Source organism: Labrus bergylta, chromosome 5 (assembly GCF_963930695.1).
Source record: "Labrus bergylta chromosome 5, fLabBer1.1, whole genome shotgun sequence".
NCBI lineage: Eukaryota > Metazoa > Chordata > Actinopteri > Labriformes > Labridae > Labrus > Labrus bergylta.
Genome location: NC_089199.1, coordinates 7,885,027 through 7,908,609, shown reverse-complemented (window position 1 = coordinate 7,908,609; position 23,583 = coordinate 7,885,027). Strand labels below are relative to the sequence as shown.

Sequence of the window (23,583 nt, the reverse complement as noted above, 5' to 3'; positions counted from 1 at the left end):
TACACTTGGCTACAGAGGTCAATGAGCTATTCATATTTCAATGTGCAGCACATAACCACGCTCTGGCACTGAGATCAAACACTTGAGCATCCGTCAACAGTCCTCTTCAGTGATTTTCATTACTGCTGCTCACCACTTAAGAATGAGTGTATGGAGTCTGATTATGGCACCAGTGGTTCACTGGGAACATGCCACACAGAAGCATCTGCTGATGGTGGTGGAGTGGTGTAATCATAAAGATGGCTCTTGGCTTTATATAGTGCAGGAGCAGCAGCAGGCTGGCAGAGTGAGTTGTTTGTCCTTGAATGAGATACCAACTTGCTGTCAATACAGCAGTGATTTAAAAGAGGAAGGAAGATGAGATCCATCATACAAAATTAAAGTTTTTATGTCACCCACTTAATGTTGAAAGTAGTTTGCTTTTCAGATCACAAGGGTATGGTTGCCTGTTGAAATTGTGGTGTATTTTCTGATCAGACTAATGTTCTTTATGGGATGGTTTATGTCGTTTTACATGTCTTGTCCAGCATCTACACATGAATTTAGATAAATAATGAAACCAAGGAGGAACATAAAATATATCACTTGAGGCATAAGCACTGAAAGAGCAATTTATTGTGAGTTTTGCTTCCAAACTCATCCAAGGGTTTTTACAGCCATTCAAACATTCTCCTGTCTCCAGCATGTACTCTTACATTTCAGCTGCATGCTACAAAATCAGACATTTCAAGTGTCATTAATTTGAACAGACAGATATCACAGGCAACAGGTGGAAATATCAAGACGTTTAGAGTGAATCAGGGTTATTCAAAATATTAACCAAATTTGAAACACACTGCAGTAAAACATGTCTGTGTGAGTCCGTAGGTCACAACAAGCAACCTCCCTTTCTTCTCTTTTACAAGTACCAGTATATTTGCCTCACTTGGTTGCAATATAAAGTACAGCAGATGATTGGGTTATAATATAGTGAAACAACCAAAGGTATCTGATTACAAATTGAAGGGGTCGAAATTAAGCAGAATTGGCACTAACCTTCACATTCTGTTGTAGGTGAAGAATATGGTTTTATTTGACTTGTTATACTCAAATTGTTGTGTTTTTGTGATGTACTAAAAGGCACTTTGTTATCACTTTTTTTTTTTTGTTACATGAGGAGGAATGGGATGTCATTCTTGGGCATGAACCTATTACATAACACGCTGCTACTCATCCTGTAGGTTTGGGTTATGCAAGGACAGCTTGTGTATAAAAAGGTGTTTTTTTTCATTTACAATTTCTATCAACACACATACTTTTCTGATAAGTAGTTACATAATCAGCCCGTTCATTTTAGAATATACTTTAAACCAAGGTGTTAACTGATATCCCAGCATGTTAAGTCTGATAAGACAGACCGTAAATCTTTCACAAAGGAAAACAAAATGTCAACCAGTTACTGTACTATTCCACACATTTCTGGCATTAGGAATAGATCCAGTTAAAGGCAGAGCGAGCCATTTAGTACATTTTACCCACTACCTCCACATGATTCTATGATGGGTGGTCAGTGCATTGAGAACAACAGTAATCATGTGTATTACTTTGATAGTTAAATTGCCAGTTAACCTTTAATGTGAGTCTTATTTCTATATATTTTTTTAACGTTGACTAACCCACTGACTCATCAAGCTGCAGAGCAATTGGCAGATTCATTTGGATTAACTGTGACCAGTGATGATCCCGTTAACTTTTTCGTCGTTGCAGGGGTTGCGTTGGTTGCTCCAGTGATATAGTGCTGAGGTGTCATGCCATGGTAACAACTGCTGAACCGCAGAGGCGTTGTATACACTGCAGGCACTCGGAGGCCATAAATCACAGCCCTGTTTTCAGGAGATGTTACAGACTTTTGAATTTGCTTTAGTGGAAGTCTGCAGGGCATTTAGGGTTGATACAGGACACACAAGTTCCCATCCAAAATACTAAATGGGACCTTTTGATGCATTTACTAACAATCGCAGGGGACATAGGGCTATGGGATCACAACAGTTACTTATTCTTCATGAACCAGTTGTTTTTGTTTCTTGATGTCAGTTACATGCTGGTTTAAACATTATTCTGACAAGACAACACTTAAAGAACCATCAAGTTATGTTTAACTACCCCCCCCCCCCCTGATTTTAGGGCCTCTCAAAAAATTACTTTTTTCATTTTTGTACCCACAAATAAAAAACCTCAGCCAGGCCTTGAGGGATCTTTAAAAACTTCAAATTGTCCAATTCAAACACAAGAGCAAATGAATGACCCTGTGAAATTGTTGCAAATGTTATTCGCTAAATGTGGTCTTGGAAAAACACTGGCAGCTCAAACAGTGTGGGAGAGCATCTTAAGAGTGGTATTGCCGTGTTGATACAACCTCAGCCAACATAATCAGTAACAATGCAGCAAGTGGACAGTAATGCTGAAGACAGGAGAGCAAACTCTTTTTGTCCAAGGGTTTGAAGTGGTATTGGTGTGTGTATCTGTGTGTAGTATGTGTGTGTGTGTGTGTGTGTAAATGTGTGTAAGTGTGTAAGAGTGTTTGAGGGATGGGGTCAGATCCGAGTCAGCTGGTGCCAAAAACTGGACGGCATGAAGCTTTCCATCTTGTCTGCGAAGAAACCCAGGGGTGCAAAGAGTGTGCTGAAGAACTGAAAGGGAGAAAAAGCAGAATGAGCGTTCAGTAAAAACACTTTCCCACCCATTAGTGGATAATGTTTATGCATAACACTTCAAATAAAGTATCCAAGTCCACAATGAACAGACACAATGTTACAGGATTTACACATTCCCTCTGAAAGCATTTGGAAATTTACTCAAACTGTGATTTAAAAGGGAAAGTAAAACAAATGCTGAGCTAAGAAGTTAAAGTAAAAATAAAATAAAAAGAGATGAAACATTGGATTGTTTTTTCTAGCCGTTTACATGATTTTGATATGATACAAAGCATTTCTAACTGTATGCATTTGCAACAGCTGATAATGTACACATAATCCAGAACCTTCCATGAATACAAGGTAGAGAAAGCCTGCAGCATTACCTGAGTATATCCATTTTTAATAGTTTGTTTAAGCTACAATCCTGACTAGTGCTGCATCGATTGAGCAAATCAGGGCCGATACCGATGTTTGAAATAACAATTGAGCTGACTGCCGATTCTGATACTTCCACAATGACACCATTGATTTCAATACAACTATGAAATCAAGTCAGAGTATGTTCAACGAGTGACTTAATCTACCCAACAAATAAACCTCTTCTCTGAATCAGAGTAACATGTACTAGATGTTAACATTAAATTGATTTGGGTACTGCTACTGACATCGGTTCATGCAACATTACTTATCGATGTGCCAATGTCTGTCAACAGGGCCAATGCATCCCTAATCCTTACTGTTAAAAAAAAGATCTGATCTGGTGGACACATTATAAGTCATGATTAACATGTCAGAATACTTTGAACATCATCAAATCAATCATGCTAATTCTATCTGTTTCCATTTCCGTCTTAGACATTTTTAAATAAATGTGTTTTTTTTTTTTTTAAAAAGCATTTTTTTTTTTAACATACAGAATTGGTAAAAGGCAAGCCATACATCCAAACCAGAATAAACGATCCACTCAAGGTTTTATGATGTAAGATTTCAAGGGAAAAAACAGAGCAATGAGCTTTGTTCGATTATTATAGCAAAACAGGTTTCTACTTCTGTAGTAATATGCTAATTTGACTTTTACTCACAGAATATGTCGTTTTTTTGCTGCCCCCTTTTGACACAACAGTTCCCCTTATCTCTGTTCTGTACATGTTTAAGAGGTATTACACAAATAAACATTCTGCTATCTTTTAATAATCAAACATATCAGTTATTTGCTGTGGAAAATCAAAAAAAATAATAAAAAAATGGCAGTTTCAGCCGAGTTTGTTAATCACGTCTTCTGATACCTACCCCCTGGCAGCAGTTTAAGGCACTTGTAATTGCATTAAAGAAAAGATCTATCTTGACGCGGATGGTCTTTTTTCTTTAGTGGGTCATCGGCATCCTTTTCATTCTGTTTCATAACTCAGTCTGCCTTCAGTTTTTACTCAATTCTTAAAATTAGAACCCAAGTGGAACAACTCAACCTCTCTTTTTTTATGATCACCAGCAGGACATATATCCACCTACATCCAACAATTAATTTCTATCTTACAGTACATTAGGTTCATGTATATGAAAAGAACGTGCTAAGGATTTAAATAGGTTAGTTACAGTGAAATGCTTTCTAAAATATTTAAATACGGTTTCTTTCTGAAGCTACTTGAGGTGTGCTTGATACACTTGACACTTTTATAGTCTCATAAGTGGACGATCAGCCTGGCCAGACAAGTGCAAATCAAGTACTCCTCTAATCACATTTAATATATGAAACATAGTCAACTCATCGTTTTCCATGTCTGGTATCTATAAATAAAAGGGAAAGAAAACTGCCACCTCAGCCACCACAGTGTTGCCTTGCTTGGCTCTTCTGTTTAAGAGAAGCAGATTCAGAGAAATCTGTTTTTACTCAAAAGGCAGAGAGGACCTCTGTGTTCCTCCCTCAATAGTTTTCATGCACTCCATCTGAGCATTACACAAACCAGGCTTGCTGGAGCTGCCGTAAAAATCCTATCTGCACTCAATCTTTCCCATAACAAAAGGAGGAGCACTAGATGTTCTGTGCGGCCTTGTTTTTGCTACGAGTGTATGTCGAGGCAGGCCCTAATAAACAGAGTGACCATAAACAAAGGATTAGCCAGAGTAAGGCGTGTGCCAAACCGGCTAAAAACAGACAAAACAACACTTCTGTGATGCATAAACAGTGAAAGAAAGGCCATGCCCACACTTAAAGTATCTCAATCTTTTGGGCAGTACGCCGTGTTGGCTGTGGTGATAAGCTTGCATTAATCAGCTGTGGTCACTGATAGCTTGACTTGGACAACAGCTTGTTTTGGCGGGAAACACAGACTTTATAGGCCTACGACTCCCATGAGCCTCCAGTGTTACTGACAGTGATGGAAGCCAGCAATTACTGGAAGGGTCAAAAGATTCAGGTTACCACAAAAAAAACAAAAAAAACATGAATTTAAAATATAGATGTGAAAATCAGAGATTAATGGAAGATGAATCTGCAGGTCAGCCAATCCACACACACATCTGTGTTAAACTTGTGTAATAATCATCTAACTTTTAACTTTTGAGATCATATTGAGATGTGTAGTTCATGTACTCACTGCTTTGGCAAAGACACCCATGAGCTCAGGGAACTGATGTGTGAGCATGGCCAGCATGGCAGTGAACGAGCAAAGGCCTGCTGTGAAGAGGATGAAGAAGGGAAGCTCTTTCTTTGGGTACACAGACACCTCGTGGAACGCTGCAGGAACAAAGAACACCATCAGAAAATAGAGCTACACATAATGAGTGGAGATAAACAAGTGAGATAGTGAGGTGATTAATTAGACTGTCGGGTGTAAAGCAATATTGTGCATTTATTGACTGCATGTTGACTTGGACTATTGTACTTACATGGCAGTAGTTCTCTATCTGCTGTTTCTGTGCATCCTGGGTAGGGGTAAAACAGGTGACCCTTCTCTAGTGGGTAGGGAATGATCCGGAAGGCTGCAAAGGCGGACAGATAGAAAGTTAATCCAAGAGAAATAACACACCAAAAATGACTCAGTACAGAGTAAAAACTATTTTCAACAACATAACTGGTGTTCCAAACTGTATCTAGAAGACACTGCTTTCCAGTAAATTATCTAAGTAGCCAAAACTCTTTATCAGAGTGACAAGATCCTAACATCCGGATAAAATATAACACTAACAATCTTAATGTGCTTCATTGGAACAGTGACCTCATCCTTGTATAATCTCCAGAAGAGTATTAGTGGGTGTAATAAGCATTAATAATCATGACACAACAAAGGACAACAAAACAAAGAGCAGCACACAATACGGGAAACTTTTGAATGGCCAAGCTCTTCTAAAGAACTGAGTGAAAATGTTCCCTTTAATATACAGTGGGTGAGGTACCCTATCTCAAGTTCTAACAAATCATTACCATTGGAAAAAATACACTTACAGTCTAGAAAAAAAAGGAGGAATATTTATACATACTTCCCTCCCACGTGCAGTGTAATAAGTTTAAGGCTCCTTCTGCTCTCTTCCAGTGCTGCAGGTGGAAGAAAGCGTATGCCACTGCCTCGCTGTCACCCCTCTTCAAGATGTGCTCTGGAGGCAGGATCAGGCTCTTCATCTCCAACAAGTACTGCACACAGGAAGAGGAAAACACATGAAACCTCTGGTAAGTTTAACACTAGCATAATATGTTTCTTTTCTGCTTCTAAACCTAGAACAGAAGCGCGGAAGTGTCTACTATGCGTGCACATCATACCACTTTCAAAACGTAGATAATTTGTGATCATTTATGACAAGAGTGAAGCAAAGTCTTCCTTTTAACAAATCTGAACTGTCTTTAGTTAATAACCATGGTTTAATATTTAAAATCAACATGAAGACATCCACTAGCACAGACACTAGTACTTTATTGTTTTAAGTTTTGACTTAAGATAAGAAAAATAAGCAAAGATCAATCCCATCGGGGGAAATTAATACACTGAGTTCTATGAGACACGTATCTTGTAAGGTTGTCAAGTGTTCGATACTTTAAAACCATGTGTTGTTGTTTTTCAAAAGGCTTTTCATGCCTTTAATTTAGAGATAGGACAGTGGATAGAGTCTGAAACCGGAGAGAGAGTGGGGAATGACATTCCACAGGTCGGATTTGAACCCGTGCCGCCAGCTTGGAGGACTACAGCCTCCACACATGGCGCACTAACCTCTAGGCTACTGGCGCCCCGATATCCATGTGTTTTAAAATGATAAAATCTGGGTGGTTTTAATACTTGTACAAATCAAAAGTACCTAAGCTTTGAAAGAAACTATGGATGCTTTCATATTTCTAACCAGAAGTTTTCTTCAAAAGAGAGAGCTCTGTCTAAAATGCACAAATACATTGGCAATGTTTGTAAATTTGTATAAAATAGACAGTGCACAGGAAGTACCTGCAAACTTTGGAAATAAAAACAAGATATTGTCCAGTAGTTGTTGCCTAGGACTTTGATTCTTGTTACAATGGTTACAAACAATTACAGTTTAAGTTTTACTATTATCATAGTTTAAGTTTGGAACAACCGGAGCTGCACGTCATCCTTTTCTCTTTAAACAGTATTTTTCATGTATGTACTGAAAATGCAACATTTTGGTAAAAAATTGAAACATTTGGCAATTGGAGAAACAGATTTTCTTTTTCAGACACACCATCAAACCTGACTAGTACAATACCAGTGAGTCTTCATTCACAAGTTTATCAATTGGTAAGGTGAAGTAGAAACTATTGAAATTATGCTGAAATAACTTGGGTTTAAAAAAAAGCTCCCTTGTGGCCAAAAATCTGTTCATGGTGCTTTAATACTTCAATTAACATTTCTGTGTTTCTCCATCAGCACTTCATTTATTATTTTCTATTGTGCAATTCCCTGTGGGTAACTCCCTGCAGACTGGAAACATATTTTCTTCATGTGAGGTATTTGTTGACAGCCTTATTTTGCAATTGTTCAAGGTGGGAGGGAAACGCTTTCCAAAGCTCTCTGAGTGTGTGTTATTGTTACAGTACAGTACACTCATTCCATGAATGTGTAACGTCCCCCTCTTACCCCTCCTCTCCTTCCCTTCTGTGTAAGTTTGTCCCAGCGAGTCAGCCGGTTCACTGTGCTGACAAGGCCCACAGCCCAGAGTTACGACCTATAGAACAGTTCAGGTTTTCTAAAATAAAAGGGAACAAACATTTCAAAATAGGCCTTTATCCTGTATACTCATTTTCTGCAAAACTAATATTTAATATAGTTCTAGATCTGCCCATAGATACTTTATTAACAGGTTTATATGGACTTTGATGAACCTGCTACTCTATGTGCTTTATGTCTGTGGTGCCCACTGTGGCAGGGGTCTGTGTTAAACAAAACCTCTGTGCGGGGATGGGGCCCCCTGGGCTGGATTCCCAGGCGGCCAGCTTCACAGTGCTCTGGATCTCAGACTGACACTTTGGGAAGGTTACCCCACAGCTAATCCCGTCTAATCCCTTCCATGGTCACAGGCTCAGCCAGCCAGCGAGCCATCCATCCATCCAACCAGCCAGACCGTGCTGCTTCACCCATCTCCCCCTACATAACCTTCCCCACTTCTGCCCTCATGATCACTGCCTGGTCAGGCTCTTCAACCTGGCTCATCCCTGTCTTGTCTTTATCCAAGACTCCTTCATGCTCCTTTAGCTTGCAACACATGAGCTCACTCCCAGGTAACAGAACTCAGACTGCTTGTCTGCCTCACTTGGTTGGTGAATTACTTCATAACTAAAAATTTCATACTGTATGTTTTACTCAACATAAATAAGTAAACTGATATTCCTTCAATCTATGTCCAGCTAGTTTGACCAATACTTTAATAAATGACCAAAAACCTCCAACTAAACCATCAGCTGAAAAACATTAGCCTTAGCATATTAAGTTATGTCCTTGGGAGCATTTAAAAACGCAAATGTTAACATCTATCTACAGTATAAGCCCCATGCTATGCTTTAACAGCACCTTACAGAGAAATAACCCTCTAAGAGCACAAATAAAATCTATACAGGTACATTGAGGCAAACCATGATGAACATACTCCACATGGGCACAGGTAAGAGTTAACAGGTGGAAGATTTCAATAGGGTTGATATAGCCACAGTAGAAAACAAACGTAATGAAATGTTGGTGTGTTTGATTCTGTGTTCAGTTGCATTCCTTTCTTAATACTGAGGTGACAAACTGTCATTGATACGTCCATGTATACAGACATGTTTAGCTAGACGTTCTGTTGATCTGGTTAGCCATACTTGTTTTTGAGTAGAATTGAGCCCAAAGGGAAGGGGGCAGCTTTTTCTTGTTGTTTAGCACCAAAACAAATGTAACACTTGGACTGCAACCAATATTTGTGTTACTTTATTAGGTGACATATTACAGAAGGAAGCAATGAAGGAAATCCAACTTGTGTGGATGTAAGCCTCAACATTTGTGCACTAAGGTTGACAATGTTGGTGCCCGTAGCCTTGCCCCCCAAACTTCAAACTTTCTACCTGAACAAAACTACTTAATTGCCGTTCTGCAATACTTGGCAAGCACTAAATTTCTCCCATTTCTCTGCCATCCTAGTCCGCACTCATACCATCTACAAATTGGTCAAATTGGTCCGCCAAGACAATTAAACACATTACCAAATATTTTTCCCTGAGACAGCCATCCACTGCCTCCTCATTAAAGACTCAAACAATTGCTGCTTTTCTATCTCGTTGCTGGACTATTGTTTTTTAAACAGTAATCAATGTTTAGTGCCCTATACAGCTGGCCAGAATCACCTATTTCTCTGCTGTCTGATCTTCACTTGCCACCTTCCTGAACCTGTCACTAGTGGTGGGCGATATAATGATCTTAGATCGTGAAGGATTTTAACTTGCTGACGATCTGCCAAAGCAGAGAGATCGTAGAACCGGGCTAATGTGTTTATTCTATCATGCTGCAGTTTATGCTCCGACGCGACTCCCCCTCCCCTTCTGCTCCGCCGCGGTGAAAACAAAACTTAAATCCGCAAAAACAACTCCATCCCGGTTATATGCAACTGTTCTGATATTTTTCCAAACTAACACACCGTGAGCAACAGTTAACTTATCTGCATAGTTTGCACAGTTAAGTTTACATATCAGATAGCGACACAAGAAAGCGTTTAACGAGCCGGAGAGACGTTCACAGTCTGCAGAGAGTCAGACAGAGCGGAGCTCAGACAGTCAGTGATGAGAGATATAACCCCGGTGTTTAAAATGTTGCTGTCGGTGTTTTCTGCTCTGTCTCGGTTTCTGAAAGTTACTATCAAGCTTCTCCACCTGAAGCTCACCTGTTGTGATAACGGGACCTACAGGTATTACACCAAACGACGTTACAAAGCAGCAGGCAGGTGAGAGTGAGTAACCATGGTTACTGTCTGTCTGTCAATCAATGATGTCCCGCCCCCTCTATGAATTGAACTCTTCTGTCAGTAAAACTTTGATCATGTGTCACAGAATGAACACATTCTGTATGATGTTTTATTATATATAAACTAAACTAAAGTTAGTCCAGTGAACTTGAAGTCTACATGTTTTTAAATGAATGCATCAATGCATGAAAATGTTCCTGATGAACATAAAAAGAGGACACATAACCAAATCATAAGTGGTGAGCAAAACCTTCAAATTGTGCATAAATATTGATCAAATAGAGGGAAAGACATTTCTGGTGCTAAAGATGTTCTGGGTGAGACCTCCAGACCTCCTACAAAGATGTTTTTCAAATAGATTAAACTTGTCTGCACAGTTTTTGTGCATTTAAAAACATTATGCAGGGAAATTAGTTTGGTTGAACTGGTCAGTAACTTACAAATTAGTCTAAAGATCAGTATGAAAAAAATCGTGATAAAATCGTGATCGTGATTTTGGCAACAAAAAAAAATCGTGATGTGATATTTTTCCCATATCGCCCACCTCTACCTGTCACCCTCACGGGTAAAGGCTGAATTACCAAACAGGAATAAATCCTCCACTTCCCCTATCTCTTTCTGCTTCACTCAGTCATACTACTGACTGACCTGTCTTCCAGCCTTCTTTTTCTCCCAATCCCTACATCCAAGAATCTTCAGCTAGACACCCAGAAGCTACTTGTTTGCACTTCTCACTTATCCTGTCTGACTTACTTAAATCATTCTCTTACTGCTCCAGCCAAGAGATTTGACTGTCCGCCTTCATCTTCCTCACCATGTCGGCCTTCTTTTTTCTGAGAACTACCCTTTCACTACTCTCTAGGCATCAAGCCAGCTAAAGGGCTAACCTTCGGCTTCTCTGCTGTAGAGAACCACACAACTGCCATAACTGATACAATCACATACATTTATTTTATATAACACTTGATGCATGAAGCATCACATGAGAAGTTGGAAGTTGAGCATAGTTTGGTGCCCAGCCTGCAACAGAACTATTTGATAACCTGTAATTGAGCCAACATGTGGTAGAACCTGCATATTTTACAGATAAGATACAGATAAATATTTTAGGGTTTTACTCAGAACTGGATTTCTGTATTCACAGATAAGACACGTGTTTATAATAGCTTTCCACTGCTAAATACCAGCTGAATAGGCTTGTCTGGTCTCTGAAAGTACTCTAAAAGATAGAGATTTTCCTTCCAGATACTGATACAGATTGAGTATTTGTCTTTACAAAGTAACTTTCTGGGACTAGATCAAAAATGACATATTAAGAGTGGAGAAACTCTGATTGCTAAAATGTTTGCTTGCTTTGACTCTCTTTACATGTTGTTCAACCTTTGCACTGTTGTTTGTTATTGTACCGTTTTGGGTAATTATTTATGATATCATTTAGTGTTTGATCATACTGACCTGGGGGATAGCAGGTCACATGGGTATGGACTGGGATGTTGTATTGATTTAAGTCACCTGTTCACCTTTAGTGATGAGGAGACAGGTGAGCTGGGTCGCCATATTTTTTGTTGAATCCTATTTTCTTTTGTTCACTGTGATTACTTTGATCATGAGTTAGTGTTCCGTTAGTTGATTATCTTTTTCATTAATAAAAGGTTAAACTCATTTTGTAGTCTCATTTTTTTAGTGAAGTGCATCAGACAATATCAGATTCCACACATGGGCTGTACTAGAGGTCAATACCAATACTGGTATTTCCATTAATACTCTATTTAAAGGTAATGTTCGAAAACTAGCATGATTTTGAAAGTAGCATTCCCAAAGTGCTCCATCTACACCCACCCCCACCCCTCTGTGCTCCCTCAAAAAACATGCCTCACACTAACATGTACGAGTGCTGTTGCTCCAGAGCACATGAATTATGAATTTCTGTTAAGACCTAAAGACAGTTTTAACCAAAATCTTAAAAATTGTATCCGGAGAAAATTACCAACCCTGCCTTTAATCTGAGCATCTTCAAACACGCTAACAGTACCTAGCTTCCAGCCACTGCTAACGAACACCCCAAAAATACTTGATTTCAGTGATAAACATCTTTGTATTTTGTTTCAACTGGTATTAATCAAGGGGTCTGTTTTGTTTGGGAGTGGAAAGACCTCTAATAACTAATAATTTGACTTCCAGTAACAACCTTGTGAACAACAAGCTGTGAAGGGTAATTTAAAAAAAAAAAGTCATGCTGTTACCAATGCAATGTGAACAAGAACTTTCAGAAAGCAGTCCGAAAGATTTACACATAGTTCTAGCTTCCTTTTAGTCTTTTTCTGAAGATGAATAACCAGTTTATAGCACCTCTGTAGTTCTGGGCCCTCTGTGTTTTAATATTAACCATTTAGAGAGGCTGGCTGCTCAGCTGTCCTTCCTCACATGCCATGGTATTAGACCTGGTGACACCTCAGTCCTCTGTGCTGGCCTACCAGCCCCCTCCTCTCCCCTCATTCTCGTTCTTCGGTCGGCTTCTCCACTCCCTGTCGCCTCTTTGATGAAGGGATTGAGTTTCATGTGTTCTCCTTTTATCCCTGGGCAGTCATAAGCCCAGAGCATAACTCATAAGCTGCCTTCTGATTCTAATCTGAAGCACTTTGCCATGCACAATGGGACACACAGGCAACAATGACATCAGCCTTGTAGCTGCTCTGTAAGGTCAGACAAACACACTTGAATACAGTGAGAGAACATGCAGACTAACAGGTGTTGGGTTAGACATACAATGATTTAGAAAGCCATTCAGTCAGTAAACACCAATACTAGCTCCTCCAACCTTTGCTCAAGGAATGGACAGACTCAGAAAACTCAAAGCATTTATTCCAACCCAATACACCCTCCTCTTTGTCCAAATCAAACCTCATCCATCTTAATTCAAGACAAACCCCAGACTATTACTCCGACTCAATTTACAAACCAAAAAGCCAATTTCAAAGGTAAACTAAGCAAAGGTTGCCCTTTCTGGGCCTAGACAGGCAATCTAGATGAAAACATGTCAACCTGAATGGGGTGAGATGAGAAAGTGCCTTTCAAAGTGGAGTAAACTAGCAAGGTAGATGGGTTCGGGTCACCCAGGCTGCTTCACAATGAGCCTGTATGAACCAAAGTAGTGGTAAATGTAAATGTACAGCAGATTCAGATGAAACGAACACTTTATCTGCCAACAAGAATCAGACAAACTGAGGGTATCTTAACCGCTGGTTGGTAGAGAGACTGATTAGAATGGACACACAGATGGAGAAATGGGGGAAGGAGGCGGAGGATAAATGAATAAGGACAACAAGATGAAGAGGAGAGGAAAATAGAGGGGAATAAATGGGGGAGGACAAGGTGGAGGAGGTATATAGATGAAAGATGAGGGGAGAAATTATGGGAATGGGAAAGGGGTCCTTAGAAAGGAAGGCGGAACAGACTGAAGCTTGTGTGGATAAATGTGGGTTAATTGTGTGTATGGCTTTTGGAACCGTTTGAATAAGCTCATGTGATGTAGCCTAGCATGATATTCATTCATATATAATCTTCTTGGCATGCCTGATAAAATAAAAAAACTTAATTAATCCACGTGGCCGATTTGGCAAAAAAACATTGGGTTGCAGTTTTTTTTCTTTCAAACTTCATTTTCTGTTAACATGATGCCATCTTCACACTCACACAGGAACACACATTCACACCAGGACCACCAGTACAACAAAAGTCTAATCTGCTGTGCTCTCTGTTCTGCTGAAGAAACACCTTCTCCTTGCCCAAATCTAACCTCCTGGACCAGGGACCAAACTGGCTACTTTTCTGACACATGTACCAATATCAAACCTTTGGGCAACCAAGGCCAACTTGTATTTGGGGTGTGGCAGTAGCTCAGTCTGTAGGGACTTAGGTTGGGAGCCTGAGGGTTGCCAATTCAAGCCCTGGTACATGAACCAAGTATGAAAGGTATGTCTATAGCATAACAAACATACATGATCCAATGTATCCATTGAAATTTACCAAATTTTCTTTTATTACCTACAAGTAGAATACATGTCTTGAACATCCCTGTCAGGGTGCACTCACACTAGGCAATCAGAACCATGCCTAAGCATGCTAAACCCTCACAGTCAAGTTCCTTTGACTAGTGTGAGTTCACGGTACACTTCCTTGGTCCTAGCACGGTTGGAAGAGGTGTGCTTTGACACTGTACAGTTACTCATACATGAACACAAGCACTGGTACACAACGTGGACATGAATTTTCTCTGTGTTATTCACCAATGTGCGGACCCTTTTCAATTATTTGTGTTTCTTAGTCCGCCTGTCTTGTACACTTAGATTGCTTCTTGATCATGTAAAGCCATGCATGTGTTGTATTACAACGTTATGTACAGGAGGCAACTGCAGGCTGGGAGGAGGGGGCAATCGTGCATACAATCAGCATTGTACGGGGCAACTGGGCCTCGTGTAACTGCACCTCAAGATGTAAGGTTGTGTAAAAAATATAAACTCTTCTTTGTATTTACTGTACTTTAGGAAGTATAAAGGTGGAGGAGGTATATAACGATATTGGGCGTCTGTGAGTTTTGTTATTTATAAAGCTAAAAATGATTTGTTCTGAACACCAGAAGCAAAAAGAAAAAAAAACAAAACAGAAAATGCTTTTTGTAAACTTTGACTATGTTTTCGTCTTCCTGCTAAGCTAAATGACTGCTGTGTTTGTAACATACAAGACATCATTTGGAATCAGTCTCTTCTAGCTCTCATTATGAAGTGTTTTGGCCAAAATGTCCAACTTTTTCTTGAACTGATTACTAAGTTATGTTTAACTGTCATCAATGTTTATAATATTGACAGTAAATGGATGGCTAATGAGCATCAGCTTTGTTTATGTATTTGAGAATGTTTTGACTGTTTCATTAAACTTCAGTCATTTATGATTGTTAGTTGGAACTATTTTTGACAGTTTCTATTATTTAATGATCTGAATACATAAATATCTGATGAAAGTATTCATTAGTAAAAGCCTCACAAAGTCTGTGTTTTCTTAGCTGATGTCTTTGTTAATAAGAGACTCCGCCAAAACATGCCCACATGTCTATTATTATATTCAGGAAACTGAAGTGTAATTTACACAAGAGGACTGACGTAGGGTGTAGGGACTTATGGAGAAAAGCCATTTGCAGATCCTACTAAAGAAACGATAGGCCAGCCTGTTTGTAAAAAGGGGCCAGAGAACACAAAGAAACAACCCCCCACCTTTAATCCCCACAGATCACAATTAAATACTGAAAGATGACACTACCAATCATCATCTGAGTAAGGTGTGCTACAAATTTCAAAATCTATTCCAACTCTTCTCCCTTATGTACAAATGTCATTTGGATAAAGTTTGCAGTGGTGACAAATATAAGGCTCCCTGTTTGGCTCAAACAGGGGGTGAGTGTGGATGAGGGAACATGAGAGGATAACAAACGGGATGAGGGTAGGTGATGAGAGGGGAAAGAGGATGGCTGCCTCTGGGCCAAGTGAGGAGGGAGAAATTGGACAGACATTGAAGATGAGGGCGCTCACTTTAAAATCAAAGGCTGGATCAAAGTGCTGGCTGATGTCGCCTCCCTTCCACAAAACACACACACACACGCACGCACAAAGATTAGATTCTCTTTTACTCTCTCAGAATCCACAAGATGAAACAACAGCAAACTACAAAGGCTAAACTGAGACAAAACTCTGCTGCAACTAGCTGTGTCAGACTGTGTGTGTGCATGTGTGACATCTAATCCTGTGGGAACTGATGGTACTATACCCCAGGTGTAGCCCCGTGTTTATACCTGGTTCAGCTTTACATAGACCTGCTCTTTAAAAGTGCCCAGTTTGTTGTATGTTCACACTTTCCTTGAGCCCAACATATGACACGATACTGAACTACCTCAAAACATATGATATATGTATGATGAAATAAATCATGTACTCTCTTTTTTAGTGTTCAATTATTTCAAAATGTAGCTGATAAAGCATAAAATAGTCTTACACTTAATTGTTTTGTATTACTTAATGGAAAAAGCTACAATTACCAAAATTCTACATTTACACAAAGTAAAATGTAGGGTATAGAACAGACAATACATACAGTACATGTGTCAAGAGAAATGACTGTGCATAGACCCACACTGACACCTGCTGGTGAGCCAAGACATGTCATCTTGGATTACCTGATTTATTGTTGTACCTGACCTGCTCTACCTGCTTGCTTTGTTCAGAGTCATACCTTTACCTATGCCAGTCATGTCAGACCTGCATGATTAGATCAGATCATTTCCTAAGTATATTTATATTTCCTATATTTCTTCACACTACCCACTAGAGGTTAGGCGAAAAATCAATACAGCATAGTATCACAATATTTTTTGTGATGATATTTAATCTTCTCATGGCTGCAGAGTATTATTTTTTAATTTCTAAACGGGTTGCAAGATTCATTTTGAATAAGTTGCATTGTTAAAAATGACTGTGATTGTGCAGTTGTCCTTACATGTTTGTGTTCAGTTCAGTTAGATTAGACTAAAATACCAACAGTTGTGAGGTGCATGCTACCTTTTACAGGGTTTGACTTTGATCACAGTGTTGTTCAGTCTGTGGGCTTCACTCCCATTGTGTAAAAATAAAAAAACTGAAGTGAGATGAATAGACTGAGGATGTTTTCTTATTGGACAAAACAGTTCTTGATTTAGTTTAATTTTTGTGGACATGATTTGCAGTTAAAAAAGTACAATTTCAATGTATTGTATCAAAATTCTCAGAATATCACAAAATGTTTAAAATCGCAATAATATCAAATCGTGATAATATCGTATTGTGGGGCCTCTGGTGATTACCGGACCCTATCACCCACCTGCATCCTGTAATATATCAGATTCTGGTTTCTGATTTAATCTACCCAAACCACTCGTGTTTTATCAATCCATGCATAAATTAAATAAAGAATATTGGAGTCAAAGTGTATGCATGCTGTCTAGACAGTCAAAGGTACATTTATACTGTTGAAGATACACTCACTCAACTTTGGAGCATAAAATCTAATCCTTATGGAATCATTCTCAAAGACTACAGAAACCACTGAAGTCTGTGGCTGCATTCTCATACCACACTTTCATAATAAAACAGGAGATTTCTTTGTCCCAAAGTTTTTTTTTCAAGTGTAGTATGACAGAAAAACACCATGACATATCCCTGCATGCATTCATTTTGTAGTATGCAGTACAGCATCCTTTTCGTTGCATTATGACCCAAAATGCTTTGCTCAGCAGAGTATACACCACATCAATGGCGAGCTTGAGGAATGTTTTTTTTATTAGTATTCCAAGGGAAGAATTTTTCCTACGCTTTTCAGAATCAGTAAAGTAAAGCTGTGTATGAACAGTATGGTTAATGTTTATGGCACATTGTTAAGCTGTATATCCTAACTGTATGCATACTCAAAGCTCCCAGTACTTTGAACAGGCTGCTGCATAAAACCACTATCATAAAAAACATGTATGCCATTAGGAATGCAGGTTATGTGACGGCCATTAGTCTGCGTGCTTACCTTTGGCACATGTGGATTGAACTCAACAGCTCTGTGTATGGCCTCCACAGCATTCATTTCTGCTGTGCTGAGCCCTCGCCTCGACGCGGCCTCTGGAGAGAACCTGAGACAAAAAAAAACCCTGGTATGACACGCTGGACACCATGTGATTATATGCTGTCATTGGACCAGCTATTAAAACAGTTTCAGTCAGTTATCTGTTGAATGGCATGTAAGATTCTTTAGATTATTCTACCATATGAATTTATGGGGACACCTACTTATCTGATACAGCCCGTGCTTTCAGCAGCGCTGATGTGTAGCATATCGTGGCTGATTTTGGCAAGCTGATGTCTACAAAGGAAGAAGAAATGAGTATCACCTTACTTAAATCATACTTTTTACAACTGTATCACTGTCACTGAGCTTATTGCTATCTGAACATGTATGAAGACTTCACTGGACAGTTTTTTTTAATCGGGTTCAGTCTTACCATCATATTTGGCGAGGACTGCTTGGACATCAGCATAAGCCTGTAGCTCTAGAAGTGCCTCCAGAAGGTTTTCATGTATATTTAACATTCCTAATAATGGGAACTCCTTCATTAACTGTAAAGAGATACAATTTCACACATTAAGAATCAATTTGTCAGTCATGCTGTATCACTATTGGTTTGAATACAGCAAGTGTAAACTCCAGTTTGTCTGTTTGAAGAGTAATTCCACAAAAGTTACACTCTGAGCAGTGTTTCCGATTTAAACTTACGTCTCTCATCATTTTTACTGCTTCTTTTATCCTCCCCAGCTTGCGTGCACACATCGCCAGTCGGCGTTTAATGTATACCAGTAAGTTGATATCTTTCCCAGCTGTGGATGGAGAGCGGAAAATATGAGACGTTAACATAGATGCAGTGATAAATAGTCCTAGACCGGGAGCGTTGATAGCCTAGTGGTTATGTTGCGTGCCCCATGTTCAGAGGCTATAGTCCTCATTGCAGCAGCTGTGGGTTCGAGTCCTACCTCGGCCCTTTGCTGCATGTCATCCCCCACTCTCTCTTCTCTCAACATTTCCTGTCTCTCTTCAGATGTCCTATCCAATGAAGGCAAAAAGCCCTAAAACTTAAAAAAAAAATGCCCTGAACCTTTTGAGCAGCTGTCCACTGCAATGAGAGGTCTTGTTTAGAGGAAAGACTTTGATGTAATATTATGCTTTTGTGAGTGTCGTTCATCACAGCTGGGTGGTTACAGGTGTAGCCTGTTCTATTTATAAACCACCCTTACCTGTGAAGCACAGCTGCAAGTGTGGCAGGGTGTGGCCCACAAGAAGGATTAAAGAGGGGGTGTGGGTACTTATAAGGCATAAATACTTAATCATCGGTATGTTACCGTGCCTCATTGTTTACGATTGGATAATTAGTTCAGTGTATTAAAAAAAAATGCTTTACCGATAGTTAGTGCTTTTTTGAATAGGCGTTCAGCTTCTGTGATAGTTGTGGCTTCTTCTTCTGCTAGGAGCACGTAGGCTGCAGCACATCTGCACACATACATATGCACACATGTTAGACACAAAGGGACAGCTTTACAACAGCTTAACCTATTGATTTATACATTTTTACATGCAAGTAGACAACTGCTATGTTTGCATACACATCAAAATATTAATGCAATTAAAACAGAATTCAGGTTACCAAATCCCAAGGACATTTAATGATTATATTTATGTATTCATGCTTTGAAATAAGGTAAGCACAATCACAGAAACTGAGTAATGAATTAAAGTTAATAACAGTAATAGTTGCTGTTGAGATGATACAGTTTTATGTTCATCGGTGCAGTATTTAAGTAGATCATGTGTAAGAGTGTAATAGTAGGACTCACTCTTGGTTCATCTCGATGGCCTGGTAAGCTGCTCTGATCCTGGCTTGAGGATTTCTCTCTCTCCAGGCTTTCTGCATCACTGTAATGAGATGACCATGTCAGGCTTATTCTAGATGTGACCTCACTACCCTGACATATTTAACTACAAGTCAGAGGCTCCACAACTTGAGATAAAAAACAGTTCACCCAGCATAAATATGAATCATGCTTAGTTCACAAGACAGGCGGACTTGGAAAAAAAACAATTTTTTAAAAGGACGCGCAGTCAAGTCCGCAGCCGCACATCGGAGAACAACGCAGAGAACATGACAGCTACTTTACTGACTTTGTTTCTTATTTTGAGTCATTTTAGTCAGACACAGACATAACACTCCAGGATGCATGAACTGCACCGTGCCGAAGCACACCTCTTCAAAGTGTGCCAGGACCAAAGAAGTGTACCATGCTTGAGCACGGATCGGAGCGCTCACACAAGTCAAACAAACTGGACTTTAGTGGTGAAGCGTGCTTAGGCACGGTACAGATTGCCTAGTGTGAGTGCGCCCTAAGAAATAACACATTTTTAGTTTTCTGTACGTTTATTTCTTTATGATTCCAACTCACCGGCATCTTCTGGCCTTAACTGCGGAGTGTCTCCTGTGAAGAAGGTCTGATGGTCTTGAGCAGACAGGTTCATATCATAGTATGTTAAGGGCTCCTTCCCTGTTACCCAGGTGTACCTGCGGTGATCAGAGGCAAACACTAACTTGTATGCTACATTTTTATTTTACACTGTTAATCTAGTTAATTTTCTTGCAGTACCAACACTATATGCCTTATAAGTTATGCATCTTAATGAACCATCAATATAAGCGCTACACAGCTAAATATCAGAATCATACCTGTTGTATTCTGCTCCTCTGAACAGATTCAAAGGATTCCTCCAGACTTTACACTCTACCAAAAAGGAGAAATCATTATTAAAGCTAGCTGCATTTTGGTTAGTACATTTCTATTAAAGTGTGTTTTTCACATTTACCTGAAACACTGGGCCTTGGCTCAGCCTCTCCATTAACTGATGCAAACAGACCAGTGGTGGAGCTGCTCTCCACTCCGCCCAGGAGAGGACGCAGGTGACTCACCGACACTTGTTCAATGAACGAGGTCCCATATTTACGAAAATACCACCACTCAAATATCTGTGGGGGTCACACACGAAAGGAAAGCAAGCTTTATAAAATGTAAATGATGAGACAACAATTACTCAAAGGTTATTTTTTACTGTGAAAAAATGACAAGTGTGAACAGAATGAAAAAACATGAATCAGATTTTTTCATCCAACATTTTGTCCACTCATGTATGCTGCCCCAAGATACATATTGTTTTTTTTTTCTTCAAAAGAAGAAACGCAACCCCAGTCTGAAAATTAATTTCAGAATGCATGCAACTTTCACGTCACTTTAGACCTACATGAGGTCAGCAGGACACAAAAAAAAATATGCGTTGTGGGCAAGGGCGGATATCTCACTTCACTATTGGGGGGGACAACTAACAGGATTTTTTTTAAAGAGCAATTCCTGAGGGTGACACCAAAGCAGCCATAAAAAAATATTGTTTTATCAAGAAATGCCGAACAAACTGGTATTAAATTTATAAAGAGGAAACGCTAAACAGACAGGCATCTTAAAAACTTTAAAATAACTATAAAAATAGTTACAATAGTTCTCATAACGATTAATATTTTAATATAGAGCTTCAATCAATAAAACGCATCTCGACAGAACTGGCTTCTTTTAAAACATGAAAGCCTGAAAAGGTGACCTTCAGTCAAATGCATTGAAGCCTACATCAACTGTCAGCTGGTCGTGTGTTTTAGCAAAACTTACGAGATGTGAAATATATACAAGATACAAAAGAAATGCAGGGAGGGGGGTCTGGGGGGGATTCTAACCCAGAAGGAAAATTTTACTATTGTAACATGCAAATGAAGCTTTTTTAGAGCATTTTGGAGCATTTGTCCTCAACTTTTTTCTGTCTGATTGGCACTGAGACTAAATATCTTTACGATTGTGAAACTGACAGAAGTCTTTTGTAGCGACGGTGAACTGTAATCCCTGCAGATAAAGGAACATGTTTAACTCCAAACAGACTGTGGGCTGTGGCGATGGCCGGTCTTATTTCAACAACAGTTCTCGTGTTTTCATGTTTTAATGTTTTTGAGAAGAACACACGTTCTGAATCTGCAGAGTGTTAGCTTTCTAAAGACATCTTATTTGTGCTTGTAGTCCAAACGGTTCAAGAACAGAGTTCACTTTCCTCGGGGTATGTTAGGAGAAAGTTGGCGATCATCACCAACTTATTTTGCGTCTTTGTTTAGCACCACTGTTTTCAATGCACATTATTATATCACTCAAAATTACATGTTTATGATGACATGAATACTGGGGGGGGGGCAATTATCTATTTTTCTAGGGTTGGGGGGGTCAGGACCCCCCACCCGTGATTTCCGCCTATGGTTGTGGGATAAAAATGTTCAATATTGCGATAACGATGTAACTGCAAATACATTCAAAATAAATCCCCAAATCATTTTTTTTCTCCACTAAATTGGCACAAACGAATCTGAGAGTAGCTGATAGATTTGTCTTTATCCTACTACATCAAAACATTGTGAAAGCATGGCCATTACACACAGGCCTCTGAAGCAAGACACTGTGCAGAATCACCTTTTTTTTCTCTCTCTCTCTCGCCTGTCAACAACCTTTACATCTTTAATTTCTTCCTCTCCAGAATCTCATTAGTTTTGCCAGCATCAGAGCATTCTTGTTTATTTGTATTCATCCCATATAAATACAATTCCTGCACCATTTCTCCATATGTTCTAATGCAATGCCCACCATTCATGGAACCACACAATTAAACACAGAGCTGGGATGAATGTATTCGACTTCTTATTACTAATTACCGCCTTGAATTAATAATAATTCTCCTCTAAAAAAAGGACTTCCGCCCATGCATTTGACTTTCTGCTGCAGGATTAGAACTTGGACTTCCATCTAATTTGATCTTCCAAAGACAAACTAGTCCACATGCCATCTACAGTTAGAGAAAAAAGCTGAAGTGATAACTCACAAGGATGAGTCCAGAGATGAGGGAGGAGGTTCCAGTGAGAGCCACATAGAACTTGGGTGTCAGTGTATTCAAAAACACTGAGGCTGCAAAAACGAAGAGTCAAGTCAGTGTACAACAACCGGGACTGTAAATATATACACATATTTATTTTGCACAGTTGTGACAATGCCATTTAGAAAAAAAACATGCAATAGACCATGGCTGAAATGCAATAACATAAATAAAGTCCGAGCTAAATACATTTATCTCTGCAACACGATGACCGAGGCTGAATACTTGTATACAAATATAAACTCATATTTCACTCTACATGCAATGCACGCAATTATTTAAAAAAAAAAGCAGGATAAGAAGCTTGGGCTATGTACTCTAAAAGTCGACTTCAGTCTAACCAGATAGTCGCCTTTGCGTGTGTCTGAAACAGTCAGATAACAAACTGTCAAACCTGCAGCAGCGTCGCTTTGGTGCCTGCTAAACCCAAATGCTAACAATAGCTAGCTAACAGCCGCATTAATTCACCTGAGGTTAGAGTTTCCTGCAGTTTGAGCGGGCTCCACAGGACGTATATCATGATCAGCACCATGCCGAACCAGATGAAGCACACGTAGGTCCATGACCAAGAGAGCCACGACTTTAATTTTTCTGTAAATCCGAGAGATTGGGGATTACTGCCAGCGGTGTCCTCCATGTTTCTCCGGATGCCTGTAAACAGAGGAGTCACGTGATCACATCTCTGCACAAAATCTATTTCCGGGTAAATTTATATCGTGGTGCAAGAAAAAGCGGTGTTCACTAATCAACCTGACTAAATATAATATAAAGAACAACTGACATGATAAATTCATTTAATAAAAACACATCTTAAATCAAAGCATGAACCTGGCTGCTGACCCATATAAAATAGGCCCTTAAGCCAAAA

General features: G+C 39.4%; 1 protein-coding gene across 1 annotated transcript; it reads right to left on the bottom strand.

Annotated features, from left to right (window-relative positions):
• Nucleotides 1-597: 597 nt before the first annotated feature.
• Nucleotides 598-23,375, bottom strand: st7l (suppression of tumorigenicity 7 like). The gene is made up of 15 exons (XM_020651648.3): nucleotides 23,184-23,375; nucleotides 22,665-22,747; nucleotides 20,571-20,730; nucleotides 20,434-20,488; nucleotides 20,156-20,271; nucleotides 19,553-19,631; nucleotides 19,120-19,208; nucleotides 18,441-18,541; nucleotides 18,169-18,283; nucleotides 17,957-18,029; nucleotides 17,697-17,799; nucleotides 6,153-6,303; nucleotides 5,562-5,654; nucleotides 5,270-5,409; nucleotides 598-2,669 (listed from the first exon to the last, which is right to left on the bottom strand). Exons 1-15 carry the CDS (start codon nucleotides 23,350-23,352, stop codon nucleotides 2,574-2,576), a joined length of 1,623 nt encoding a protein of 540 aa, XP_020507304.1. The 5' UTR covers nucleotides 23,353-23,375; the 3' UTR covers nucleotides 598-2,573.
• Nucleotides 23,376-23,583: the final 208 nt, after the last annotated feature.